The sequence below is a fragment of the Engraulis encrasicolus genome, unplaced genomic scaffold (genome assembly GCF_034702125.1).
Source record: "Engraulis encrasicolus isolate BLACKSEA-1 unplaced genomic scaffold, IST_EnEncr_1.0 scaffold_45_np1212, whole genome shotgun sequence".
Classification (NCBI taxonomy): Eukaryota; Metazoa; Chordata; class Actinopteri; order Clupeiformes; family Engraulidae; genus Engraulis; species Engraulis encrasicolus.
Genome location: NW_026945764.1, coordinates 579,370 through 606,529, shown reverse-complemented (window position 1 = coordinate 606,529; position 27,160 = coordinate 579,370). Strand labels below are relative to the sequence as shown.

Genomic DNA, 27,160 nt, shown 5'->3' with positions numbered 1-27,160 from the left:
TTGGGAGACTACAATCACCCCTAATGGTGGATCTTGACGTTCTGCTCATCAATTCAGAGCAGGGTTGAACAAATGTTCTTAGGGGTGGGGGTGCTGCATTGTGAATAATTTTATGGATTAGCCGCAGATCAGAAAATTGTATGATGTTTTCAAGGCTGAGCATATTATACTTGCTCAGTATAGGACAATGGTGGTACTGAAAAGATCTTCTATCTAGGACCTTCAGGGCCTGCTTGTATAGTGAATCAATGGATTTTAAGACAGTCTTGTTGGCCTGGGACCAGCTTGATAAACAATAATGCAGGTGGGACATGATCATAGCATTGACATAAGTCACAGCAGCATCAATACTCAGAGAGTTACGGATATGTCTAAAATTTGATATGCTATACTTTACAGTATTACCCAGCTTTTTAATGTGTTTCTTAAAACTAAGAGTAGAATCTAAGGTCACACCTAAATATTTAAACTCATCAACATTATTTAGCTTTGTTCCATCAACATATATGTCTGGAACAACATTTAGTTTAAATCTATTGTGAAAATACATTGTGACAGTTTTGTTGGTATTTAGTGTGAGACAGGAGGTTTTTAACCACATTGAGACCTTAGTTAGTGTTTGAGTCAATTTGCTGGCCACCTGTACCGGATCTTTGCCGTGTGTAAATAATACAGTGTCGTCAGCATACATCAGTATCTCCACACCCTCACATACAGATGGAAGATCATTTATGTAAGTGCTGAACAACAAAGGTCCCAATATGGAACCTTGTGGCACCCCCATAGAGCAAGCTTTTAAGGAAGATATTTTATCATTTATCTTAACACATTGGGCCCTATTTAATAGATAGGACTCTATCCAGTTTAGTACACCTGGAGCCAGCTGAAAGCACGCCAACTTTGAGAGGAGTACTGGATGATTGACTGTGTCAAAAGCCTTGCGAAGGTCTAAGAACACAGCACCCACCACTCCTCCATTATCAAGATTTGCCTTGATGTGTTCTATAAAATAGCAGCATGCAGTGTCGGTTGAGTGGTTGGCTCTAAAACCAAACTGCATGGGGTGCATGAGTTTTTTTGTGTTTAAATGCTCCACAAGCTGTTCAGCAACTGTTTTTTCTATTATTTTCGAAATGGCCGGCAATATACTAATGGGTCTATAATTAGTGACATCCTGTTTGTCCCCAGCTTTAAAGATAGGAGTCACTATAGCTGTTTTTAGAACATTAGGAAAATAGTTTTCCTCCAAGGACTTGTTTACTATATGAGCTATGGGAGTAGTTAAGACATCTTTAAATTTCTTTAGGAGAAAGGTGTCCATGCCCCAGATGTCTTTAGCTTTGGAGGTGGATATAGTTGATAAAATTTTATTTATTTTTACTTCATCTATAATATTAAAATCCAAGACAGAGATTGCACAATTTTGAACACAGAATTGAGATCTGTCTAGATTGGTTGACGGACAAGGAGCTGATGTGCTGCCACCCAATTCTAAAACAGAGTTAATAAAATAATCATTAAAACTATTTGCAATTATTAGACTATCATTTTGCAATGTGTCATTTATTTTAAGATTAAGGGGTACAGTCTCTTTGCGTTCTTTTCCTGAGAGTTGATCAATAGTTCTCCATAATAACTTTGAGTTACCTTTTGCTTGTTTTATAATATCAAGAAAGTAGTTTGCTCTGGCCTTCCTAAATTCTGATGTGGCCTTGTTCCTAAGGCCTGTGTATAACAGGCGGTCCGTAACTAGACCAGACTTAAGTGATTTTTTCAGGGCTGCATCCCTTTGCTTAATAAGTTTTAATAATAAGGTGTTAAACCAGGGCAATGTTCGCTTTCTCTGTCTGCGAGGAATGTTTTTGGTGTATTTGGATAATAGACCTTTGATGGTATCCAGTAGGTCATTGCATGCTTGTTCACAATTTTTATCCTTTACAACATTACCCCAATGTGTTTCCTTAAAGTCTGTTTCTAGGTGCTGCATTTGTGACTTGGGAATGAGTGAGATATATTGTTTTCCTTCTGGTGTGTTGTTCCTGAATCTTTTTTTGGAGAGCTGCCTTGCTACTAGAGTAAGATTATGGTCTGATAGCCCAGTGACTAGGTTATATGTTTTAGATATGCGTTCCCTTTTATTTGAAAATATCAAATCCAGTAGTGTCTTTGAAGACTGTGTGATCCTCGTTGGATTTTCTATCAACTGGGTTAAGTGAAATTTACATGCAATATTTTTTAGTTTTTTCCTTCTTGTTTTGTCTAGCCAGTTTAAATTCAGATCACCCATTAGTAACACTTCTTTACCACAACATGCTTTGAGAACATCAGACAGTTTCTCAAAAAACGTGTCATTATCAGACGGTGGTCTATAGAGAACAATAACATTAAAAGACATCTCGGGAGAAATACTAATTGTGATACCAACACATTCAAGATCATTTGGCAAATCAATCTGTTGACACTGCAAGTGTTCCTTTACGTAAATCATGACCCCGCCCCCTTTGCCATGTCCACGGTCGCGTCTGAAAAGTTGTAACCAGGGATACTGTACACACCCGATGGTGTAGTAGGTTTCAACCAAGTTTCGGACAGACACAGGTAATCGACGTTTGAGTCTGTCAGAAGGTGCTCGATTTGTTCAGTTTTGGACACTAAGCTCCGAATGTTCAAATGTCCACCAAAGATTCCCTTGGGTTTTAGCTTTGGATCCCAGAGAACTCGCGCATGATTTACAGTCTGAAACATCCTGATTTTTTGTTGTTTTATTTCCGCAATACCCCGACAGCAAGTCTGTGCGGATTTCGAGGGTGAAATAAGCAAATCCCCTTTCATATTATCCACTTGCAGTTCAGCTTTACCTTGTGCTGTGGCATAGTCAAGCAGCCCGCCATTGGAAAGTTGGACCACGGCTTCCATAGCCTGCCCAAGGTCTCCAGGTGTAACGTGGCGCAGCAGCTGGCCATGTTCAAGACCCACCGGGATTTGACGTTGTTCATCCCGCGGAAGCATACTGTTTCCTGGCCCAGGGTTGAGATGAATGTCGCCGCTGAGGAGGAGGATGGTACACAGCATCGTTGTGAATCTTCGATCATCGGGAGGTGTTTTGTTCCCCTCTTCTTGCCTGAGTCGGTAACGCGCGACCTCTATGCGCCCGTTTGTCAGAACGGTGGAATACAAGGTGAAAAGGTTCCATGAGTCGTGCGTAAGGTGAGAAGCGCCGTGCTGTGTCTCTGTGCCGGATCTCAAGCAGGCCGCTTGCCAGCTTCCCCACAGAGGTAGGACGATCACCATCATTAGATACATCCCCAGCGAGAAGGTGTTTAATAGTTCATGTTGTCTGATGTTAAACAGTGTAGTCCATAAAGATTGCTGGTGTCCGATGTATGAGGATGGCGTTTCCCTAGACGGTATTTGGGAAGGTGAAGCCTTGGCACCTGCCAAACCAAGACGCACACCTGCCGCCATCTTGACGCCTATTTCATGTTTGTATTGGCTGGTGAGGCTGATATACTTAGGTTTTTGTAGGCTGTTTACAGTTCATCTTGACATTTCATACAGAATTATGCATAAATGGGTTAAAGTGACAATCCAACAATACAATAGATCAATATCGGATCGAATCGGAAACAAGGAAATTTGGATCGATTCCAAAGCCTGCTCCTCGCCCTATCAAACAACCTTTAACTTAGAGAGGATATAATTTATTTTGAAAGGTGATTTCAATCCTTTCTCTTGAATGTCTGCTGAACATCAAGGAATATTTTAAGAGACATAAGTGTGTAGAGTTGTTCAATTGACATGGATTGACCCATTGAGCACATTTAGCAAGATTTCATATTTAGGTTAAAACTTCTTCATCTTTCTAGGACCATCATTGCTGCATCGCAATATTCTTTAACAAGTCTGTAGTAGTGCAACTGACTGAATGTAACCTCATCCCACCACGCTACACTCTGAATCTAAAACATTTTCTCTAAAACTTTTCTCTCTGGTGTTTAGTGCCATGGAGCAGAGACCAGGGTCTCCTACAGGGAGCTGTGTGTCCATGAGGAGTGACAAATCAAAGGACGAGCCACTCAGGTTCAAAGGGGCGGGACCTACACCTGACCAAAGGTATGCAATCTTGGGCTTGTTTTTTTAGCTCTTATTTTCTATCTGTTTGTCTTGTCTTGCTGTTATGTGCTGTGTGGATGGCCAGGTGACATTCAATGTCCCCCTTGGGGAAAGTCTCTCTTCATCATAGTGCAACTGGCTGAAAGAAAGCTGATCTCGACATGCCACACTCTGAATCTTGGTTTGTAAAACACTTTTCTCTCTGATCATTAGTCACATGGAGCAGAGACCAGGGTCTCCTACAGGCAGCTGTGTGTCCATGAGGAGTGACCAATCAAAGGATGAGCCACTCAGATTTAAAGGGGCGGGACCTACACCTGAACAAAGGTATGCAATCTTGGGCTCGTTCTTGACGGTGAAAAGTTGATCAAATACTGTATGTGCAGCGCACCTGCGCAATGATACCTTAGATCCATGCTGGTTAGAAATCGTGCCCACGATGCTGTTTATGGGAGTTACTTCTGCTCTGTATTCGTGTCATGAGATTTATATTATTAATTGAAAAGAAAATAAAGGGCCGCAACACTGTTAAATGCCCCGAAATATTTAATGGCACGACATTTCGGACTAACCGTCCTTCATCAAAGTGCAACTTGATGAAGGACGGTTAGTCCGAAACATCGTGCCGTTAAATATTTGGGAGCATTTAACAGTGTTGCGGACCTTTCTTTTCTTTCGTTATAGCCTTAAAAGCCGCGTAACAGAATTTAAAACATTTTCTCTAAAACTTTTCTCTCTGGTGTTTAGTGCCATGGAGAAGAGACCAGGGTCTCCTACAGAGAGCTGTGTGTCCATGAGGAGTGACAAATCAAAGGACGAGCCACTCAGGTTCAAAGGGGCGGGACCTACACCTGACCAAAGGTATGCAATCTTGGGCTTGTTTTTTTCTAGCTCTTATTTTCTATCTGTTTGTCTTGTCTTGCTGTTATGTGCTGTGTGGATGGGCAGGTGACATTCAATGTCCCCCTTGGGGAAAGTCTCTCTTCATCATAGTGCAACTGGCTGAAAGAAACTTGATCTCGACATGCCACACTCTGAATCTTGTTTTTAAAATCACTTTTCTCTCTGTTCCTTAGTGGCATGGGGAAGATACCAACTACAGGGAGCAGTGTGTCCATGAGGAGTGACAAATCAAAGGATCAGCCACCCTGGTTGAAAGGGGCGGAGGTCACACCTGACCCAAGGTATGCAATCTTGGGCTCGTTCTTGACGGTGAAAAGTTGATCAAATACTGTATGTGCAGCGCACCTGCGCAATGAGACCTTAGATCCATGCTGGTTAGAAATCGTGCCCACGATGCTGTTTATGGGAGTTACTTCTGCTCTGTATTCATGTCATGAGATTTATATTATTAATTGAAAAGAAAATAAAGGTCCGCAACACTGTTAAATGCTCCCAAATATTTAATGGCACGACATTTCGGACTAACCGTCCTTCATCAAAGTGCAAAGAAGGACGGTTAGTCCGAAACGTTGTGCCATTAAATATTTGTGAGCATTTAACAGTGTTGCGGACCTTTATTTTCTTTCGTTATAGCCTTAAAAGCCGCGTAACAGAATTTAAAACATTTTCTCTAAAACTTTTCTCTCTGGTGTTTAGTGCCATGGAGCAGAGACCAGGGTCTCCTACAGAGAGCTGTGTGTCCATGAGGAGTGACAAATCAAAGGACGAGCCACTCAGGTTCAAAGGGGCGGGACCTACACCTGACCAAAGGTATGCAATCTTGGGCTTGTTTTTTTCTAGCTCTTATTTTCTATCTGTTTGTCTTGTCTTGCTGTTATGTGCTGTGTGGATGGCCAGGTGACATTCAATGTCCCCCTTGGGGAAAGTCTCTCTTCATCATAGTGCAACTGGCTGAAAGAAACTTGATCTCGACATGCCACACTCTGAATCTTGTTTTTAAAATCACTTTTCTCTCTGTTCCTTAGTGGCATGGGGAAGAGACCAAGGTCCCCTACAGGGAGCAGTGTGTCCATGAGGAGTGACAAATCAAAGGATCAGCCACTCTGGTTCAAATGGAGCGGGACCTACACCTTACCAAAGGTATGCAATCTTGGGCTCGTTCTTGACGGTGAAAAGTTGATCAAATACTGTATGTGCAGCGCACCTGCGCAATGAGACCTTAGATCCATGCTGGTTAGAAATCGTGCCCACGATGCTGTTTATGGGAGTTACTTCTGCTCTGTATTCATGTCATGAGATTTATATTATTAATTGAAAATAAAATAAAGGTCCGCAACACTGTTACATGCTCCCAAATATTTAATGACACAATGTTTCGGACTAACCGTCCTTCATCAAAGTGCAACCACTTTGCACTTTGATGAAGGACAGTTAGTCCGAAACGTCGTGCCATTAAATATTTGGGAGCATGTAGTGTTGCGGACCTTTATTTTCTTTCGTTACAGTCTTAGAAGCCGCATAACAAAATGTAAAACATTTTCTCTAAAACTTTTCTCTCTGGTGTTTAGTGGCATGGGGAAGAGACCAGGGTCTCCTACAGAGAGCAGTGTGTCCATGAGGAGTGACAAATCAAAGGATCAGCCACTCTGGTTCAAAGGGGCGGAGCACACACCTGACCCAAGGTATGCAATCTTGGGCTTGTTTTTTTTTGCTCTTATTTTCTATCTCTTTGTCTTGTCTTGCTGTTATGTGCTGTTTGGATGGCCAGGTGACGTTCAATGTCCTCCTTGGGGAAAGTCTCTCTTCATCAAAGTGCCACTTGCTGAATGTAACCTGATCTCAACGTGCTATACTCTGAATCGTGGTTTCTAAAACACTTTTCTCTCTGATCAATAGTCGCATGGAGCAGAGACCAGGGTCTCCTACAGGGAGCTGTGTGTCCATGAGGAGTGACAAATCAAAGGATGAGCCCCTCAGGTTCAAAGGAGCGGGACCTACACCTTACCAAAGGTATGCAATCTTGGGCTCGTTTTTGATGGTGAAAAGTTGATCAAATACTGTATGTGCAGCGCACCTGCGCAATGAGACCTTAGATCCATGCTGGTTAGAAATCGTGCCCACGATGCTGTTTATGGGAGTTACTTCTGCTCTGTATTCATGTCATGAGATTTATATTATTAATTGAAAAGAAAATAAAGGTCCGCAACACTGTTAAATGCCCCGAAATATTTAATGGCACAACATTTCGGACTAACCGTCCTTCGTCAAAGTGCAACTTGATGAAGGACGGTTAGTCCGAAACATCGTGCCGTTAAATATTTGGGAGCATTTAACAGTGTTGCGGACCTTTCTTTTCTTTCGTTATAGCCTTAAAAGCCGCGTAACAGAATTTAAAACATTTTCTCTAAAACTTTTCTCTCTGTTCCTTAGTGGCATGGGGAAGAGACCAGGGTCTCCTACAGAGAGCAGTGTGTCCATGAGGAGTGACAAATCAAAGGATCAACCACTCTGGTTCAAAGGGGCAGAGCCCACACCTGACCCAAGGTATGCAATCTTGGGCTTGTTTTTTTCTAGCTCTTATTTTCTATCTGTTTGTCTTGTCTTGCTGTTATGTGCTGTGTGGATGGCCAGGTGACGTTCAATGTCCCCCTTGGGGAAAGTCTCTCTTCATCATAGTGCAACTTGCTGAAAGAAACCTGATTTCGACATGCCACACTCTGAATCTTGGTTTGTAAAACACTTTTCTCTCTGATCATTAGTCACATGGATCAGAGATCAGGGTCTCCTACAGGGAGCTGTGTGTCCATGAGGAGTGACAAATCAAAGGATGAGCCACTCAGATTCAAAGGGGTGGGACCTACACCTGAACACAGGTATGCAATCTTGGGCTCGTTCTTGACGGTGAAAAGTTGATCAAATACTGTATGTGCAGCGAACCTGCGCAATGACACCTTAGATCCATGCTGGTTAGAAATCGTGCCCACGATGCTGTTTATGGGAGTTACTTCTGCTCTGTATTCCTGTCATGAGATTTATATTATTAATTGAAAAGAAAATAAAGGGCCGCAACACTGTTAAATGCCCCGAAATATTTAATGGCACGACGTTTCGGACTAACCGCCCTTCATCAGAAACGTCGTGCCATTAATTATTTGGGAGCATTTAACAGTGTTGCGGACCTTTATTTTCTTTCGTTACAGCCTTAGAAGACGCGTAACAGAATGTAGGGCCGGACGCAGTATTTCCACATAGTTTTGAAATAACATGATTATAAGGTGATTATGTGGACTTAATTTTCAAAAAAACACGAGAATCCATGCTAATATTTAAACCAATCAAAGTCAAACTTAAGATAACTGAAAAGAAAATAAAGGTCCGCAACACTGTTAAATGCCCCGAAATATTTAATGGCACGCCGTTTCGGACTAACCGCCTTCATCAAAGTGAAACTTTGCAACTTTTTCCAAGTGGGCCACATTTTGAAACCAAGAGGTGAAGGTGGGCCGCACATGTCAACGGCAGCCGCCGGTCACTAAGCCTAGGTGATAAAATAACTTACTCTAGATCAGTGGTTCTCAACCGCTGAGATATCGTCAAATTGCAAAAGGTTTGTGTACAAATTTCCGAAATATAACTCTACATCCTTTAATTTGAAAACTTGCTTTGTGCAATTAATCAAGGAAGAGTTTATATTTTTACACCGTGTTGCAGAGAGATCGTGCTAAAACTGATGAAACAAATAAGCACCATCCGGCAGTGGCAGGAAGTCAGCCATCAATGCATTTGCTCCATAGGGAAACTTACAAAGCATACCACGACGATCGTTTAACAAAACACACAAGTTGTTTTACTTCAAGACAAAGATATTGCCTTAAGACACAGGTTTTACTTGCAATTTTGAAAATGTAATGCAAAATGTTGAAATTATGATCAAGTAAAAAATGCATTGAAGTGAATGGAGAAATGGTCCAATTGTAGTAATGGACCCATATATTCAAATTACACATCAAAAATGAATAATGATCTATATTACACTCATAAATAGGTTGTTAAGCATTCGATCAGCTATGTTTTTACATAGATTTTAAAAAAATACCCAACCAGGCTGTGGGAAATTTAAAATATGGTCCTGCTAAAACAAGGATAGGCTTAAAAAATGGCAAGATCTCACTAAATATTTAAAGATAATCCTCAAATTAAATGGTCATTCCTTTAAAGCCTGATGCATCATATATGATGCATTAAATATCAATTTTTTTTTTTTTTTTTTTAAATTTTTACATTTCTTATAAGGGACCAATATTGAAGCAAATTCCAAAAAAAATGCATTTTCTCTCATTGCTTTCATGGTTCAGGTTTCACAGGGTTAACATTGAATGTTCAATCCTACAAGCAGGGCAGATACTCACAAAAAAGAATAATACGTTTTCCATGCAATATCAAAACTGCAGTGCTATATCACTTACTGCAATAATCTGCAGGGGTGACTATAATACACTCCCTGGAAAAAAGAGGTAACTCAACGGGATCTTCCTGTTTAAATAAAGGTAATAATAATAGTTTTAAAAAAAACTCTGTGCAATAGGCCTACACTTCTGTATTGTAATATTCTGGACACAATATATTGCAGTATTGCACAATTCAATGACTAATGTTATCTGACCTCACAAACTATAAAACAGATATCTGTCCTCTTAAGTGAATATGGAAAACTAGGGTAATTTCACGTGAAATCAGACACTTTGGGACCCTACTGACACAGATTTAAATCATACTTACTTAATGTGCCTTTTTAGTGGCAAGGTAGCACCCCAGAACTGCATTGGTTTGAATCTGACATGAATATTAAGGGAGAAACAGACTAGCGAAGGTTTACAAATGAGAGTAAGACACTATACATTCAGCCTTCATTATATCAGTCAGTGTTAGTCACAAAAAGATGTCTGTAGTGTTGTTTGAAAGCTCTTTTCTGGCTCTTTTTCTGGCTTTTCTGGCTCAGAATATGAATTGTGATAAATTGAAAAATTAAAAAGTTAATATCTAAAAAACTAAAATGGCCGGTTTCTTGTCTAAACATAGTCAAGTCAAGTCAAGTTTATTTATAAAGCACATTTCATATGGCTTACATAGACTCAATGTGCTGTAAGATTAAAAGGAGGAAAAGTAGAAAATTTAAAAACAGCACTAAAACTGAGTGAAAATATAAACATATATAATAATAGGTAGAAATAAAACAAAATAAAACCCATTGCAATGATAAGACCTTTTAAACACCAAACACTAGACTAGACACATAGTCTGCAAAGGCCCAGAGCAAAATAAATAGAATAAAAGTAAAATCAAAGTAAAAAATAAAACACATAAAAGCCCTTAGGAAATAAAACAATGTCAATAAAAATCAACTCAACCAAAAGCTTGTGTAAATAAAAACGTTTTAAGACCCTTTTTAAAAGCGGGAGTAGAAGTCACTGACCTTAGTTCTAGGGGGAGGGAATTCCAAAGGGTAGGGGCACAATAACTAAAAGCACCATGTGCAGTGTTGGTGTTAATTTTGGGGACGCATAAAAGACCTTTATTTGATGTTCTCAACGAACGGGTAGGATGGAGGGATGATGTCAGAGATGTAGGTAGGGGCCAAGCCATTTACTGCTTTAAAAGTGATCAGAAGTATTTTAAAATGTATTCTTTGTTGTACAGGCAGCCAGTGAAGAGATTTCAGAATTGGGGTGATGTGTCCAAATTTGGATGTTCTTGTCAGTATTCTGGCAGCTGTATTCTGAATGAGTTGGAGTTTGTTGAGTGCCTGTTTAGTGAGCCCGGCATATAGGGAGTTGCAGTAATCAAGGCGGCTGGAGATAAAAGCATGAACTAACTTTTCAGAGTCCTGAGGAGACGAGAGGCCACGTACTTTAGAAATATTTCGCAGATGGTAAAATGCCGTCTTAGTGATAACAGATATATGTTTGTTAAAATTAAGATCTGTATCAAGGGTCACACCCAAATTTCTGACATCATCACAAGGTATTACCTGAAGGGGGGCTAAAAACGTACAAAGATGTTCTCTACGAGCCTTGGGGCCTACAACTAAAATCTCTGTCTTGCTGTCGTTTAACAATAAAAAATTCTGACCCATCCAGTTTTTGATGTCTGAGACACAACTTATTAGGTCATTTACTGGACTGGGGTCGTCAGGGGAAAAAGAAATGTACAACTGGGTATCATCTGCATAGGAGTGATATGAAAGACCATGGTGCCGGATGATATGCCCAAGTGGTAGCATATATAAATTAAAAAGCAGAGGGCCCAGGATTGATCCCTGAGGTATCCCATGAGAGGTATCCATAGAGTCAGAGAAGAAATTGTTAATAGTGACAGAGAAGGATCTCCCATTTAAATAAGAAGTGATCCAGGCAAGGGCACTACCGCAAATGCCGATTTGATCTTGTAGTCGTTGGATTAAAATCGTATGATCCACAGTGTCAAACGCAGCACTTAAGTCTAGAAGAACCAGAACAGATACTTTATGGTTATCAGTGGCCATTTTAAGATCATTGACAACTCTGATCAAAGCAGTCTCTGTACTATGATTCACACGGAATCCAGATTGGTAGGCATCGAAAAGGGAGTTGTGGGACAGATAAGAGTAAAGCTGCTTGTAGGCAACCTTCTCAAGGATTTTACCTAAAAATGGTAAGTTTGAAATGGGCCTATAACTCTCAAAAGCTAAGGGATCAAGGGTATGTTTCTTTAACAGAGGAGTAACCAATGCATGTTTAAGACAGGAAGGGAAAGTACCAGAGAGGAGTGATGAATTAACAATATTTAAAATGTCAGTAGCTAAACAGCTGAAGACCTCTTTGAGCAATTTAGTAGGTATAGGGTCAAGGGAGCAGGTAGCAGAGCCTAGCTGTCGAACTATCTCTCCTAACTCATCTTGATGAATAGGAGTAAAACTGGGGAGACAGGCTTGGCTGGGCAGAAATTGACATGGAGAAATGTAGCTGACATCAGCCTGAATTTCCCCCTGGGGATCAATAAAGTTACTCTACTCTACTATTAGACGGTATGATATTGCTCCTTATAGTTAAAATTTTATCACTAAAAAAAGTTGCAAACTCATTGCATTTCTCTACAGAGTGGAGCTCTGTAGGAATTGTAAGTGGAGGGTTGATAAGTTTATCAATGGTATTGAACAGTATTTTAGCGTTATTTGAATTTTCAGCAATGATCTGAGAGAAGTACTGCCTTCGAGCTTTCTTGATTTCATTGTTATACATAAGAATATGATTCTTATAGTTTACAAAGTCAGCCTGCAGTTTAGATTTACGCCATTTTCGTTCGTAAATGCGACAGATTCTTTTAGATGTGTTAATTGTCTGTGAGGTTCTCCAGGGTGACCTACGTTTTCCTGAGATAGTCTTAACATGCAATGGTGCAATACTGTTTATAGTTTGCATCACAGCAGAGTTAAAAGACTTGACTAAGGTGTCGCAACAGGGGGATACAATAGAGTCACAAACAGAGCCCATGGGGGAGACAGATGGCACAGATATCTGGCTCAGGTCACATGACCGAGCAGCATTAAAAGTCAAAATAAAATTTTCTGGGGTATCTTCCCTGATCCTGCGTCTGAAAACCTTTTTCACACCAGATACATGTCTAGTCGTTGGCCAGGAGACACTAAAATATATACAGAGGTGGTCAGAAAAACCAACATCTAAGGTGCCATTTATAGAGACGTCTAAGCCTTTTGAAATGACCAGATCTAAGGTGTGGCCATGGCTGTGAGTAGGGACAGACATATGTTGTGTGAACTCGAAGGATGACAAAAGCTCTGTGAACTGAATTGCCAGGGAGTTAGCCATGTTATCAACATGAATATTAAAATCACCAGAAATTAGAATACAGTCATAGTTGGTCACAGTATTAGATAAAAAATCCTCAAAATCAGAAATAAAACCCGCATTATATTGTGGTGGACGATAGACTGTGACAATGAGTAAATTATTTGATTGCCTCAGGGCTAAATATTCAAAAGCAGCATATGGACCAAAAGAAACAGTCTTGCAGGGAAGCATGTGAGAAAAAAGGGCTGCTACACCCCCCCTCTCTGATGTTCACGAGAGCAGTGGGCAAAGGAAAAGTCAGGTGGTGATGCCTCAAGAAGTTCATAGTTGCCTGAGGTATCAAGCCATGTTTCAGTAAGGAACATACAGCTTAATTTATGGGAGGTGATAATGTCATGTACCAGAAATGTTTTATTACGAAGTGATCTGACATTAAGAAGGGCCATCTGTAGGTGATGAGAGGGGCTACTTATTGCCTGTGTAGTTTGATCCCCAAGTGATACAGCAGGAGAGGGAGAGCTGCAATTATCAGCAGGACCCATAGTAGAGCTGGGTGTGTTTGTGAACTGGATTGGGTCATGCTGTGTTGAATGTCAAGGTGTGCTGAAAGCAATGAACTGAATAAAGTTGGTGGTTAGCTCTAGTAGGCCCAGTTTGTTTGGATGCACCCCATCAGATCTATATAAAAATGATTTGGTCCAGAATATATCAAAATTAGCAATAAAATCATGACCAGCTAGATTGCAGAATTGTTTCAGCCAGGTATGGAGACTATGCAATCTGCTGAAACGCTCTGAATTACTGGAGCTAAGTGGGATAGGGCCTGACATTATGCAGCGTTTCCCGAGGCTTTCAACAGTGAGACATAACGTCTCCAGCTCATTCTGTAGCTTCACAGAGTTCCGGGCCATGACGTCATTTGTCCCCACGTGAGCAATGACAGTGTTTACGGAAGAATGTCTGTTCAATAGAGACGGAATGAGATGAGAGATGTCAATAACCCTTCCTCCGGGATACAGTACGTGATAGCACTAGGAATAATCAGATCTCTGACAATCGAATCACCAACAATGAGAATTTCAGGAGGGCATTGAACATCGCGGTTAAAGTGTATAGAGGTGCGAGGAGGAAGTTGTAGACCATCTGGACGCTGAGGGACGCTGTCAGCCGTGGACAACGCCGGTGGTGTTTGACACGGGCTACACAAGCTAACGACACCAGCATCATTAGCCAACAGAGGCATCGCAGTAGCCCGATGGCTTGACAAGCTATCCGCTGTTGGAGATGTAGAGGCCATGCAATCTGCTGCGGCCATCGTTGGAGAAGAGATTCTGAGCCGCTTATCAGAAACGCGCTCTGGACTCGAGCCGTCGCTGTCTGCAGACCTGTTGCGCTTGGAGGTAACTTTGCGAGCTACATGTTGACGCGGTGATGGATGGCCTGGCCTGAGCCGCTTATCAGAAACGCGCTCTGGACTCGAGCCGTCGCTGTCTGCGGACCTGTTGCGCTTGGAGGTAGCTTTGCGAGCTACATGTTGGCGCGGTGATGGATGGCCTGGCTGGATAGCAGGCGAGGGGCAAGATTCGCTGCCCTGTTCATCCGGACATCCAGATCCACTCCGACGTGGGGCAGGCGACGTAGGGAGATCAGCAAGAGGAGCAAAGGAGTTGTGGAGCACTAGATCCGAAACAGCCCCAGTCCGACACGCCGCGACAGGAGGAGGGCGGCGGCGAGACTTGCCAGCAGCTACCGTAGACCAGGCAGAGCTACCCGGGGCGGGGGTCATGGAGACATCCGTGGAAGGCCCAGGTAGTGGCGGATAATCAAGCGAGGTAAGCCGTGCACCAAGATCTGCTTGTTGTTGTAGAACGACTGAGATAAGTTTCTCAATCGAAGCCAAGTCCATTTTTATTTCAGTCCAGACAAGGCCTGTAGACATTGGGCTAGCGTTTTGCCGAACCTCAACAGCCTCAGTGGCCGCCATCGCTACTTTGTCTTGCGTCCTCCTAAGCGTGCTCACCTGGGAGACCTGTGTCTTGTCCCCGTCGGTGACGGCCTCGCCCTGGTACTCCAGCACGTAGGAGTCGATGAAGCGCTCCAGTTCCTCGATCTCCTGCGAGCGCGTGCTGCCCGCAGCGCACATGCTCACTCACTGCTCACTAAGAGTAGCAATGGACGTCAATGGAACCAAACAAAACCCTATAGCCTCTAAGGTCATAAACAACACCTGAAAATGGGGTGTTTGGTTATTTATTCATTTAAGAGATCATGGGACATAAAGGTTGTTATGTGTTGTAATGAAGTAGTAATAGAGTAGTGTCAGGGACTGGACTGGACTGGCCATCTGGCATAACAGGCATTTTCCCGGTGGGCCCTGCACCCTCGTCGGTCCCTATTCCAGGTACTCAAAAACTACACCGTTTCTGCCCATGGCCAATGGACACAGTGGAAGCTAGACCATTTTCAGCATTCAGAGAAGGCAGGGTTGAAATAATAAGCTCAGTAAAGGAATTTTCTAAATGTTCAAGCATCAGGCAACTAGCCCTCTGAGGTCTAAGGCCTTTCAGAGGCTTTTAGGCTGCTTGCACCACCCTGACATTTTCAAGTATTTTCAACTAACAGTAAGCATCTATGCAAAAGTGGAATATATGGTTGTATTCTGAAAAGCCTGACAAGAAATAATCTGAAAGAAAATAGGATGTCATACAAACATGTTTTATTTAAATTGAGTATAAACACAACTGTACAAAAAACAGGTTTCAGAGGTCTTTAAAAAGTGCAAGAAAACACACAATAAATATATCTAGCCAAGACTTTTGACGTTTGAATCTTGTAAACGAATGTGTTGGCTGCATAAAAGTAAAAAGGGCATTTAGAAATGTTTTGTTGTTTTCATACAAATTGCAAAAAAGAAAGGCTATGTCATGCCACTGCCTGTCTCATTTGAATACTAATGAGATAGGTGTGAACAAACCTCTAATGGCCCACACCCCCCTGTCAATCTCCATGTGCTCTGGCAGGACACTGTGTTTTGCCTAGTTGAAAGGGGCGTGTTGTCACCTCTGAATAGCCACTCAAGCACCGGTACTTTACATGTGAATAGCTATAGGTGTGGCTGCTACAGGCAGAGAGTACATAATATTCAAAGATTTCTTTTCACTTTCTTTAAATTGGGCCAGCTATATAATTTATTTCATATTTTTCTAATGGTGTGATATTTTTTCTAATGGTGTGACTTATATGTTTCAATGACAAAAACTCACAGAGTTACAGATTTGTTTTTGGAGACATGTCAAATTGCCCTCTGGAGGGCACTCAGACCTCTGAATGCTAGTGGCTAGCATGTGTTGAGGAATGTATGCCGAGCACTGGAGAGCTGAAACTGAACCTCCTGCATCCTCATGGACCATCTCCATCCTTCACATATTCCGATAGACATGCTGTCGTGATATTACTATGGCATTACCATATTATTACTAGGTGATTTATATGATGGCATATTTTTTAGTACCATTATCTCTGAAATGAATTAAGAACCACCAGCATTTCAGGTGTTGTTCATGACATTGCAGGCTACGTTAAGACAAGGAACTGGCCATCTTAAAATATGATTTTTCAATTTATCATAATTCATATTCTGGTGGTTATTTTCCAAGCTGATTGTGCAATTTGTAGAGCCAGAAAAGAGCTTTCAAACAACACCACAGACAGCTTTTTGTGACTAAAACTGACTGATATAATCAAGGCTGAATGTTCTGGGGTGATACCTTGCTACTAAAAAGGCACACCAAGTATGATTGAAATCCCTGTCGGTCTGGTCCCAAAGTGTCTGATTTCACATGAAATGACCCACTAATTGTTTCTGTAAATCACCACCAGAAAAGAATCACGGAAAGCAATACAGAACAGGGGATGTTTGCGGGTGTAGGCTATAAACGGCAAGCGATCTTGAAATCATTCATTAGTGACCACATCCTGAATTGGAACAGACGTTACGGGCATGAGTGACCATATACAGTCCCAGGAAAAAGTTTGTACACCCTTTGAAATGTCTTACAATTCTGTCAAAATTGATCGTAAAACATGGTCTGATCTTCCCGGAAATCTCAAGAAGGAACAATTACAGTCTGCTTTAACTAATTCCGCACAACCATTTACATGTTATCATAGTTTTATTGACCATAAGGCTATAACATTCACAGGAGAGCAAGGCATAAGTAAGTACACCCTTGCATTAAATAGGTTTTAACCCTCAGTCAGTTGCAATATCCTCGACCAGACTTGTCCTGTAGTTGCAGATCAGATTTACAAAACAATCTGGATGTGTCTTGTCTCCCTCCTCTTTAGAGAACTGCCTCTCGTCAGCAAGGTTTCTGGGATGTCTGGAGTGCATAGCTTTCTTGACTTCATGCCATATAATCTCAAATGTTTTTTTTTTGTCAGAGCTTTGACTGGGCTATTCCAGAATGTGTATTTCATTGTTATGAAGCCATTCTAAAGTCAATTTGCTTCTAAAGTATCAGTTGTTGTCACATTTCAGCACCCATCCTCTTGTGTGCTTCAACTGTGTGACAGACTTACTCACTTTTTTTCTGTAAAATATCACAATAAACTTGAGTTCATTGTTCCACTGATAATAGCGAACTGTCAAGGGCCTGAGGCAGCAAGGTAGCCGCATATAATGATGCTCCCGCCACCATACTCAGAAGTGGAGATGTATCCAAGAATAGCTAAAAATGGGGTTCATTCTGCCAATCTAAAATTAATGGGGTTTTGTGGGGATATTCGCCATCCCTGCGCAGCAGCACTTGCGTTTTACTTAGGTAACACAGTGAACAACTTTACTGACTACTAGCTTAGCTTGAGAAACACACACGGACAACATCTTCTCCGTTGGCTGGCATTCTTCATTCTGCTCAACTGACTCAGCCGTTTATTCAAACACACATATAAAGTATGGTAGTGGTGCGCGTGCACCTGCATTGGCACTGACGTCATCACGTCATACACATTGAATGGATGCTGATTAACATGGCTTTGCCCATGTAACAAAATATGCTTAACACTCCCACTCAAAGACATGTTTACAGCTCTCTCTCTACTGTAAAGTGGAAAACAAAAACAAAATACAAATCTCACTTTTACTGTACTCAGTTACAGTAAAACTCAAAACAAAAATATTTCACATACTGGCAGTTCAGAAAACTTTAACAAAAGAAAAATACATTCTTCATTACAATAATTTCAGCTGCCAGCTTCTGTTACTCTCCAAACAAGTAACCCATGAATTTCTCAAATTTGACCTTTGAAACTGGTTTGGTAAGTACATCAGCTACCATGTCTGCAGTAGGACAATAAACAACGTTAATTTTCCCCTCTGTGTGTGCAGAACGTACAAAGTGATATTTTATATCCACATGCTTGCTCCTCTGTCTGCATACTGGGTTCTTTGATAACGCTATCGCCCCCTGGTTATCCTCATAGATTTTGACTGGTAAATGCTGATTATTACCATCCATTCCTTTCAGTAATTGAACAAGGTACATGCTCTCCTGAGTAGCGGCTGCTAGAGCCATGTACTCTGCTTCACAGCTAGATAGAGCCACTGTTGGCTGCTTCCTGCTCTTCCATGAGATTACTGCACCAGTTTCAGTTAAGCTGAAACAATATCCAGTGGTGCTCCTCCTGTCATTTTTGTCAGCTGCCCAATCAGCGTCACTAAACGCCTCAAGCTGTAGGTTTTTCTCACATTTCCTGTAGTGTAATTCCTGATTCATAGTACCTTTTAAGTATCTCAGTAAATGTTTCGCAGCAGTCCAATGCTGTTGCTTTGGTTCTTCCAGGTGTTGTGATAGTTTACTAACTATCCAACTCACGTCGGGTCTAGTACAGGTCATGATGTATATCAAGCTACCCACTATCTCTCTGTAACCTGTTGAATCAATTACATCACCATCATTGTCAAAATGTAATTTCTGCTCACATGGGGTGGGTCTCGGCTTGCATTCAGACATTCCAAATCTGGCTAACATTTTCTCAATGTGTCTCCTCTGTGTCATTTTGATTTCTCCATCTGTGAAGGTAAAATCAATACCTAGGAAGTGTTTAAGTGGACCCATATCCTTCATCTTAAACCTTCTCTTCAGCATTTCTTTCACATCTCTGAGTATTGTGTCGTCACTGGCTGCTATGATTAAATCATCAACCCACACTAACAGTATGACTTTCTCGTTCCCAGATTCCCTGGTGTAGACACAATGGTCAGCATCATTTTGCACAAAACCATTTCCTGTTAGGTGATCATGCAGCAACTTATTCCAGTTGCGACCGGACTGTTTTAACCCATACAAAGACTTGTTGAGTTTACACACAAGATTTTCACCTGTTTTTGACTTGACCTCAAAACCTTCGGGTTGCTCCATATATACCTCACAGTCCATGGGAGCATGCAAGTAAGCAGTTTTTACATCCATTTGGTGAAGGATAAGATCCTCCTGCACGGCTACCTGCATCAATGCTCGGACAGAGGTCATATTGGCAGTCGGTGAAAAAGTCTCTTTGTAGTCAATCCTTTGCCACATATCTGGCTTTACAAGTCTCAGATCCATCTGCATATACCCAGCGGCCTCCCACTGCTTGTTTACCCTGTGGCAGTGGTGTCAAAGTGAAAGTTTCATTCTCAGTTAAGGATTGCATCTCTTCTTTCATCGCATCACCCCACAACTTTGATTTTCCTGAATTAATTGCCTCACTAAATGTTTTAGGTACACCATAGGTCACTCTGTAGAAATAATCCAAATTTTCTGTTTCATTATCACACTCTACTTTGCATTGGTACTCTTTCAGATATTCAGGGGCCTTTCTCTCCCTCACAGGATACCTCTGTTCTATCTGCTCTGTCTCTGTACCATCTGTCTGAGTTGGGCCTGCCTCAGTGGTCTCCTCACTAGGCTCTCTAGTCTCCTCAGACTGTCCCTGATCCTGGCTCACTACCTGTGGTGTTGCATCTCCATAGCTCTCTGTATCATCCTCTATGTCATAACTGGTCTGCGTCTGGCTATCTGTGCTGCCTTTAGTGATCATTTTCACTAGCCTATGTTTTAGAACTTTCCCTGTCTCCGGGTAGTAGATGTTGTAAGCTGGGCTATACTTATCGTAGCCGACAAAGATCCCTTTGTCACACCTAGCATCCAGCTTCTTTTTGTCCTGCTTATACGTATAGCATTCAGATCCGAATATCTTCATATTGGACAGGTTGGGTGTTTTCCCTGTGAAAACATAGTAAGGTGTCTGCTCTAGACGCTTACTGTAACACCTGTTGCGAATCTGAGCTGCTGTTTGCACTGCGTATGTCCACAACTGCTTTGGGAGGTTACTCTCCAATAGCATGCATCTTGCCATCTCGAATAAGGTTCTCCATCCTCTTTCGGCCGTCCCATTCTGATGGGGTGAGTAGGGTGCACTTGTCTCGTGCCTTATCCCATTACTCCTAAGTAAGGACTGAAACTCCTGCCCGGTAAACTCTGTACCGTTGTCACTCCTTATACACTTAATTTTTCCATAGGGAGCTACATCTGCTATGAATTTCTCTGTAGCTTGCGCTGCATAGCTTTTTGCCTTCAGAAAGTAGGGAAAAATCATTCCGCTGTAGTCATCAGTAAATGCTATTGCATACCTGTATCCATTTTTATCTGCTGGTTCTATAGGGCCGCACAAGTCTGTGTGCACTAGCTCAAGTATGGATGTAGCCTTTGCATCTGCCTGTCTGTTTCGGCTTTGTGTGAATTTGCCCTGTGTACATATTTCACAATTTTGGTTTGACTTATCATTTTTGCCCTTAATAGACATCCCTTCAACAACATTTTCCAACTTTGCAATGTCATCAAAATTACAATGACCAAGTATTTTGTGCCACGTTTGCATATCATGACAACCATACACTTCATCAACATTTTCACTCTCAACTGTGCTTAGGTAATACAGCCTACCATACACATCCATTTTGAATTTTGTACCGTCCCTGTTGACCAGCCAGTCATCGCCATCTTTGAATCGGACCTCTGCGCCGTTGCCTGTCGCTGCCTTGACAGAAAAGATGTTCTGTGGGAACGATGGAATGTAGAGCGCCTGCTTGAGTCTCGTTCTCACGCGTTGCCCCTCGCTATCCAGCAAGTAGACCTCGGCGTCTCCCCTCATCTTCGCCATTCCGCTCACCTTGCTTCCGTCGGCCAGCTCGATCATGTGGTCCTCTGGTCTGAAGCTCTTGTCCACCGTTTTGAACTTGGTGGCGTCGTTTATCATGTGCGATGTGGCCCCGCAGTCAACCATGAGCCCTTTTTTGTTTTCACCTTGCACTTGACATTCACTCAACTTGAAGCAAAATGACGACTGTGCATCTGTCGGTTCATCCGCTTTCTTCAGTTGGTCCCGACCTCGGCCGTGTCCGCGCCCGCGCCCTTTTCCTCTCTGTGGTGTGTCCCAAACTCGATCCTCTCTCCTCTGTTGTGCGTCGTTGGGACATGCTCGGGCCATGTGTCCTCGCTTGCCGCACGCGTAGCACTCCACCTCGGCCATGTCCACTTTCTTTCCACGACCTCTACCGCGCGCTTTGGTTGCCCCACTTGTTCTCATCACGTTGTCCTCAGTCACGTCTCCTCTTCCATATTTCTCAGTACTTTCATAGCTGCGCAGTTTACTTTTAAACTCGCCAAAAGTCACGGCTTCATCTGCCTGTGTCACGTGCACAACGAATGGTTTGTAGGACTCCGGTAGCCCTTTCACTACCATTGCAATCATAAGTCCATCACTAATTCGTTCGTCTGCTCGTGTTAAAGACGTGAAAATAGTCTCTGCTCGAATTATATATTCGGTAATTGTCTCGTCGCTAGCTTTGCAGAGTGAGGACAGTTCACAGTAAAGACTCACGACTCGTGGCTTGTCTTTGCCAACGTAATGCCTTCGAAGAATCTCCAACGCTTTCCTTCCGTCTCGTTCGGCTTCTCTCATAACCAACGATAAACTTTTGTTGTCCAATACTTGCACAAGTTCCGCGTAAGCCTCACCATTCTTTGCCTCGTCTTCGGCGAGAGCTGCTTCGTCCTCATCGTCGATTTCAGGCGTCTCTGTAATGGTCTCCCTGAGACTACGGAGCTCCATGTGCGCGAGGAACCTTGTCTCCCAAAGTTCATAACTTTTCTCTTCGCCGTCGAATAAAAGTCTGCTCCATCTGTGCCCCAAGTGACTGGGCCCATAACCTGTGGGGATATTCGCCATCCCTGCGCAGCAGCACTTGCGTTTTACTTAGGTAACACAGTGAACAACTTTACTGACTACTAGCTTAGCTTGAGAAAGACACACGGACAACATCTTCTCCGTTGGCTGGCATTCTTCATTCTGCTCAACTGACTCAGCCGTTTATTCAAACACACATATAAAGCATGGTAGTGGTGCGCGTGCACCTGCATTGGCACTGACGTCATCACGCCATACACATTGATTGGATGCTGATTAACATGGCTTTGCCCATGTAACAAAATATGCTTAACAGGTTTCTGACCAAAAAAATATTGCTGCACCTTTGAGGTTTGCAAAAAAGCATTTATATGCTTCATAATTACTGCTAAATATTCTGGAGAATTGTTCAGGGGATTGTTTGCAGGAGAACTGGAGAACCACACCTTCACCAAAACATCATCTCCACTTTTGAGTATGGTGGCGGGAACATCATTATATGCGGTTACCTTGGTGCCTCAGGCCCTTGTCAGTTTGCTATTATCAGTGGAACAATGAACTCAGAAGTTTATTGAGATATTTTACAGAAAAATGTGAGGTAGTCTGTCTCACAGTTGAAGCACACAGGAGGATGGGTGCTGAAATGGGACAACAACCCATATTTTAGAGGCAATTGACTTTAGAATTGCTTCATAACAATGAAATACACATTCTGGAATAGCCCAGTCAAAGCTCTGACAAAAAACATTTGAGACGATATGGCATGAGGTCAAGAAAGCTATTCACTCCAAACATCCCAGAAACCTTGCTGAAGAAGGGCAGTTTTCCAAAGAAGACGGAGACAAAATGCATCCAGATTGTTATGTTAATCTGATCTGCAACTACAGGACACATCTGGTTGAGGTTATTGTGACTAACTTAGGGTTAAAACCTATTGAATGCAAGGGTGTACTCATGGCCGTAGCCAGCCATGTGAAGTAGGCGAGGTCCATGATGCGCGCGCAGAGCGCGTGCCGAAATTGTATTATTAATATAAAATATAAATTAAAAATGAATTCATAAAATAAATAAATATAGGCTACACAGGCCTATATATAGGGCCCTCCTCTATGAATGTATAGGCCTAATGTGAAATAGTAAATATGTAGACATGTATAATAATAAATATGTTGTAGTTTTCAGCCAACTCAGTCTATTCCCTTTGAATGGCTATGCTTTGGTATCATGCCTCTTTTATTATAAACAGCATCCTCCCAGTCAGTAAAGCCCTTTGTAAGGAAACTAAATCTTGACCCTGAAGTTGCACAATAAGCTACATCCTCAGATGGCAAGTTGCTCAGCCATTCATATTTTTCTCCCAATGAAATTACACTTCAGCTGTTTTCCTCCAAAGATACAGGGATAGCTATCTCTGTAGTGCAAACCACCTATTTTGGAGTAAACTTTTTTCTTCCTAGAGTCGCATCAAACGTTTTGTTTTTATTTAGTTGTTATAGTTCTTCACAAGCGCAGAAGACAAAAGTCTATCAACGAGAAAGAAAAGTAGCCTATCCTCCGCGCTCCTGAGCCATCTGATGCGTCACGGCTATGCAGACACAGTAGTCACGGAAGCCTCTTCAGGTGTGGATATTTTACCGCGATTGACTCTGACAAAGACGTGGCAACGTCGATAGTCTTGGCACTTGTCCAAATTAACAGGAAAATATCCACACCTGAAGATGTTCCGGTGACCTCCTCTGTCAGTGTTTATGCTGTAAAGTATTCAGCTGTCACATGCTTTCCAATTTACAATCAATTACCTTTCACGGATATCCTGCTTTTACCTTTATGCAGCAGCTGATGCAGCAGCCGGCCTTCTTAAAATAATGACTCAAATGGCTTTTTAAGACACCATAGCCTACTTGTTACGCATGAGCTTTATGTAGGCTATACAACGGTTGGCTTTCTGTTAGCGGAGATCTCACCAAGCGCGTGCTTAATGGGTGCGTTTGTGACGGCACATTACTGCGCAGGCTGCACACGCACACTTTGCCATTTCAATGCATTTTTCCAACCAGAAAGCATGGTAATTTTGCGTTGCGCAATGGTCTGTCATGAACGCGACCAAACACTTGCGACGTCGGCTGAGTTGCGTTCTCTCCCACGAGTGGCACCACTTGCGATATTAATCAATCTTGTTTACTGTCAAAAACAGAACACAAAGGCAAAACTAGAACACATAATACATGGATGTTAACCACAGTTTGCAAAGGATGCTTCACAAAGGTTTATAGATGTTTTTGTGTGTTTCAGTTGGTCATATTTGCCGTTAAAATAATAATAATAGGCTAATAAAAAAACCTCTCACGATAGGCGAGGTCCGGACCTCGCTAGCCTCAAATGTAACTACCATGGGTGTACTTACTTATGCCTTGCTGTCCTGTGACTGTTTACATCTTATGGCCAATGAAAATATGAGAACTTGTAAATGTTTGGGTTGAATTAGTTAAAGCTGAATCTGGTTGTTCCTTCTTGTGATTTCCGGGAAGATCAGACCATGTTTTATGACCAATTTTGACAGAAATTTCAAAGGGTGTACAAACTTTTTCCTGGGACTGTATCTGTAGAACACTAACCTACTGCCAGACATACGTTGTTGAAGGAGCATTGAAGTGAGTTGACAAGTCGAGGAAGCTGCGTTCTGATGTGCCTCTAATATTTCCCCCTTCTCTTTAAGCGTTGATCCACTTCTTTGTAAACTACCGTGGTGGCTGGTAGTACGATCAAAAATGCATGTGACATAAATAGGTCTATTTAATGTTTCATTTTCATTGTCGTTGAGTCTGTGTGGCTACAAAACAACAGACAGGTCTAGTTTACTCCTTGTATTGAAGGCAGTTTGGCAATCCTGTCGCTGCCCATGCCGTTGCGGGATACGGATAGCGCAGCCCTAGAATGGAACAAAAATCAAAACTAATTGCTTTGACTAACTGCGTTGAGGCTCAAAAGAGGGCATAACCCGCCCGTTGCAGCTTCACTGTAAAACCAGTCAATACTGCAATTGTCATCCACACCTTCCAATTCATCTGTAATAAAGTAGCCTACTTAAACATCTTCTCCCTCTCCACATGCCCCATGGTCTCGTCTGCACTCCCCGCCTACTTGACGGTCACACACTTCTTTCTTTCAGGTCGATACGGACATTTAGGCTACGTGCACAGTTCAAATGCACAGACGTATTGTGCAATGTTCATCAGCACTGACGTGTCGTTTTGTCAGACTTACTAGATTTCATTTATTTTAAGAACATAACATAACTAGATGTCGTCTCGCCTCCGTGTTGCATGAACTGTGTTGTCAAACTTCATCTCCGTTGTAAGACGCTCCATAAATTGCCTACAGTCGGCAACTCTTCCACAAGAAGCACAGACCTATAGTGCTACCTCAGTCTCATTACTGCAGGTGGGAGATTGTTTTTCAACTTATTTCAAACACATCTCAAACGCAGGCACCTCGCACAATGCAGCATTGGCACGCGAGCGTGTGCTGCACATTGCGTGTTGCACAACGGCACGTCTTCCAACAATGCAGCTTAATTGAAAATAGGCGCCACACCCCTCGCGCTTAACTCAGAAAAACAGCGCGTAGCCCAACATAGGCGTGATATATGCTAAATGGGGGGATGAGTCTCCGCCAAGTTCATCAGTTGTGGCTACAAAGAAACTATGGAGCATGGATTTTCAGATCAACCATGTGAAAACCTCGGCAGTCCATTGAGATCCAACACTGAACTTTTACTTTGAATTTAAAACCACGTGCCAAAAGTCCTCTTGCAAAAGCGTTTCAAAATCTAACCTCCGCTCCTTTTCATAAGCACAAGGCAAGTATTGGAGGTGAGATAATGAGATGGAAACGCGATGTGTCCCTTTGGCGGGAACTCAGCTGAGCGTTTTGGTGCGCAACAGGTTGATTGAAATAATAAACATGATTAAACGTTTTGTTAGAAATGGAGTTTGGCGTGTTGCCTGGACAATTCCGGAAATCAAAAAGTGATTTAAAATGCTGATCATTCCCACAGTTAAACAAACACATAGTAGGCCTATTTGCTGACTTTTAAAAGTGTTTCTCCAGAAACGTGACATTAAAATAATTGGAAATATGTGGCTCTCAGCTGTCCGTCAGCATATTACACTTAGGCTACATGCATGCTGAAGAATGAACAAGGAAATCGATCGTCATGAAAAAAACGGAGACTTTATATTTTGTCGCAGACATGGGAATTAATTGGACATGGGCATGCGATGCCAAGCCAGGACTTAAACGCGCAGCTGATGGGGTGTAATAGAGACCAGAAGCGAAATGCCAAAGACATGCTCTGATATGTGATATATGTAATGACATTCAGGAAATATTTTCTGCCTTACAAAAACAGATAGGACAACCTGTAGCCTACCTCAGTATGTGGCGGTTTTGTATGTTGGGCATCGGTTAAGAAAGTTTAATAGGTTACATGCACATATGCACGAGTTCCAATAAATCACAAAAGTGGAGGAGTTGCAATAAAAACCCTTTACTTAACGTCGTGGCTACAACATTATCACCCCGAAAATGGTGAAGGTTGTTTTGAATAGGCATACTTTGGGTGGCTGTTAGGATGACTGGAACAGAGGTCTTTAGTCTGACGTGCCTTGTCAATTCAGCCTACTTGTGCATGGTGCAACGAGGTGTTTTTGGTTTTGGTTACCGTCCGTGGAGACAACATGATGATCCTCATACTGATTAATTAATTACCTGCTTTTGTTTGTAAGTTCACCGATATGAGAACATGCTCTGGCAGCTGGTCATATTTTGTCACAATTAATGTAGGATGTTTATGTAGTGGAACTGTGAATGAATTTCGATTTGAACTCACGCTGACGGTAAGGAACATCAACAAAGCATAGGGCCTACCATGTAACATGTTCAAAATGCGAGCCAAGCGAGCATCAAATGCAATATTACATTTTACCTCATAGTGGCGCTTGACCTTACTACAGCCCTTTGATGCGCGTAAAGGCAAACGCGCTTAAGTGCACGGGAGAATACGC

The 27,160-nt window shown here is 42.2% G+C and overlaps 1 protein-coding gene across 1 annotated transcript in view; it reads left to right on the top strand.

Moving 5' to 3' along the window:
- LOC134444115 (NLR family CARD domain-containing protein 3-like) overlaps positions 1-27,160 on the top strand; it is a 74,712-nt gene that overhangs the window by 29,993 nt on the left and 17,559 nt on the right. The window contains exons 4-7 of the mRNA XM_063193567.1: positions 4,000-4,113; positions 4,327-4,440; positions 5,713-5,826; positions 6,913-7,026. Of these exons, the coding sequence (XP_063049637.1) occupies positions 4,000-4,113; positions 4,327-4,440; positions 5,713-5,826; positions 6,913-7,026 (456 nt within the window). The remainder of the gene's footprint in view (positions 1-3,999; positions 4,114-4,326; positions 4,441-5,712; positions 5,827-6,912; positions 7,027-27,160) is intronic.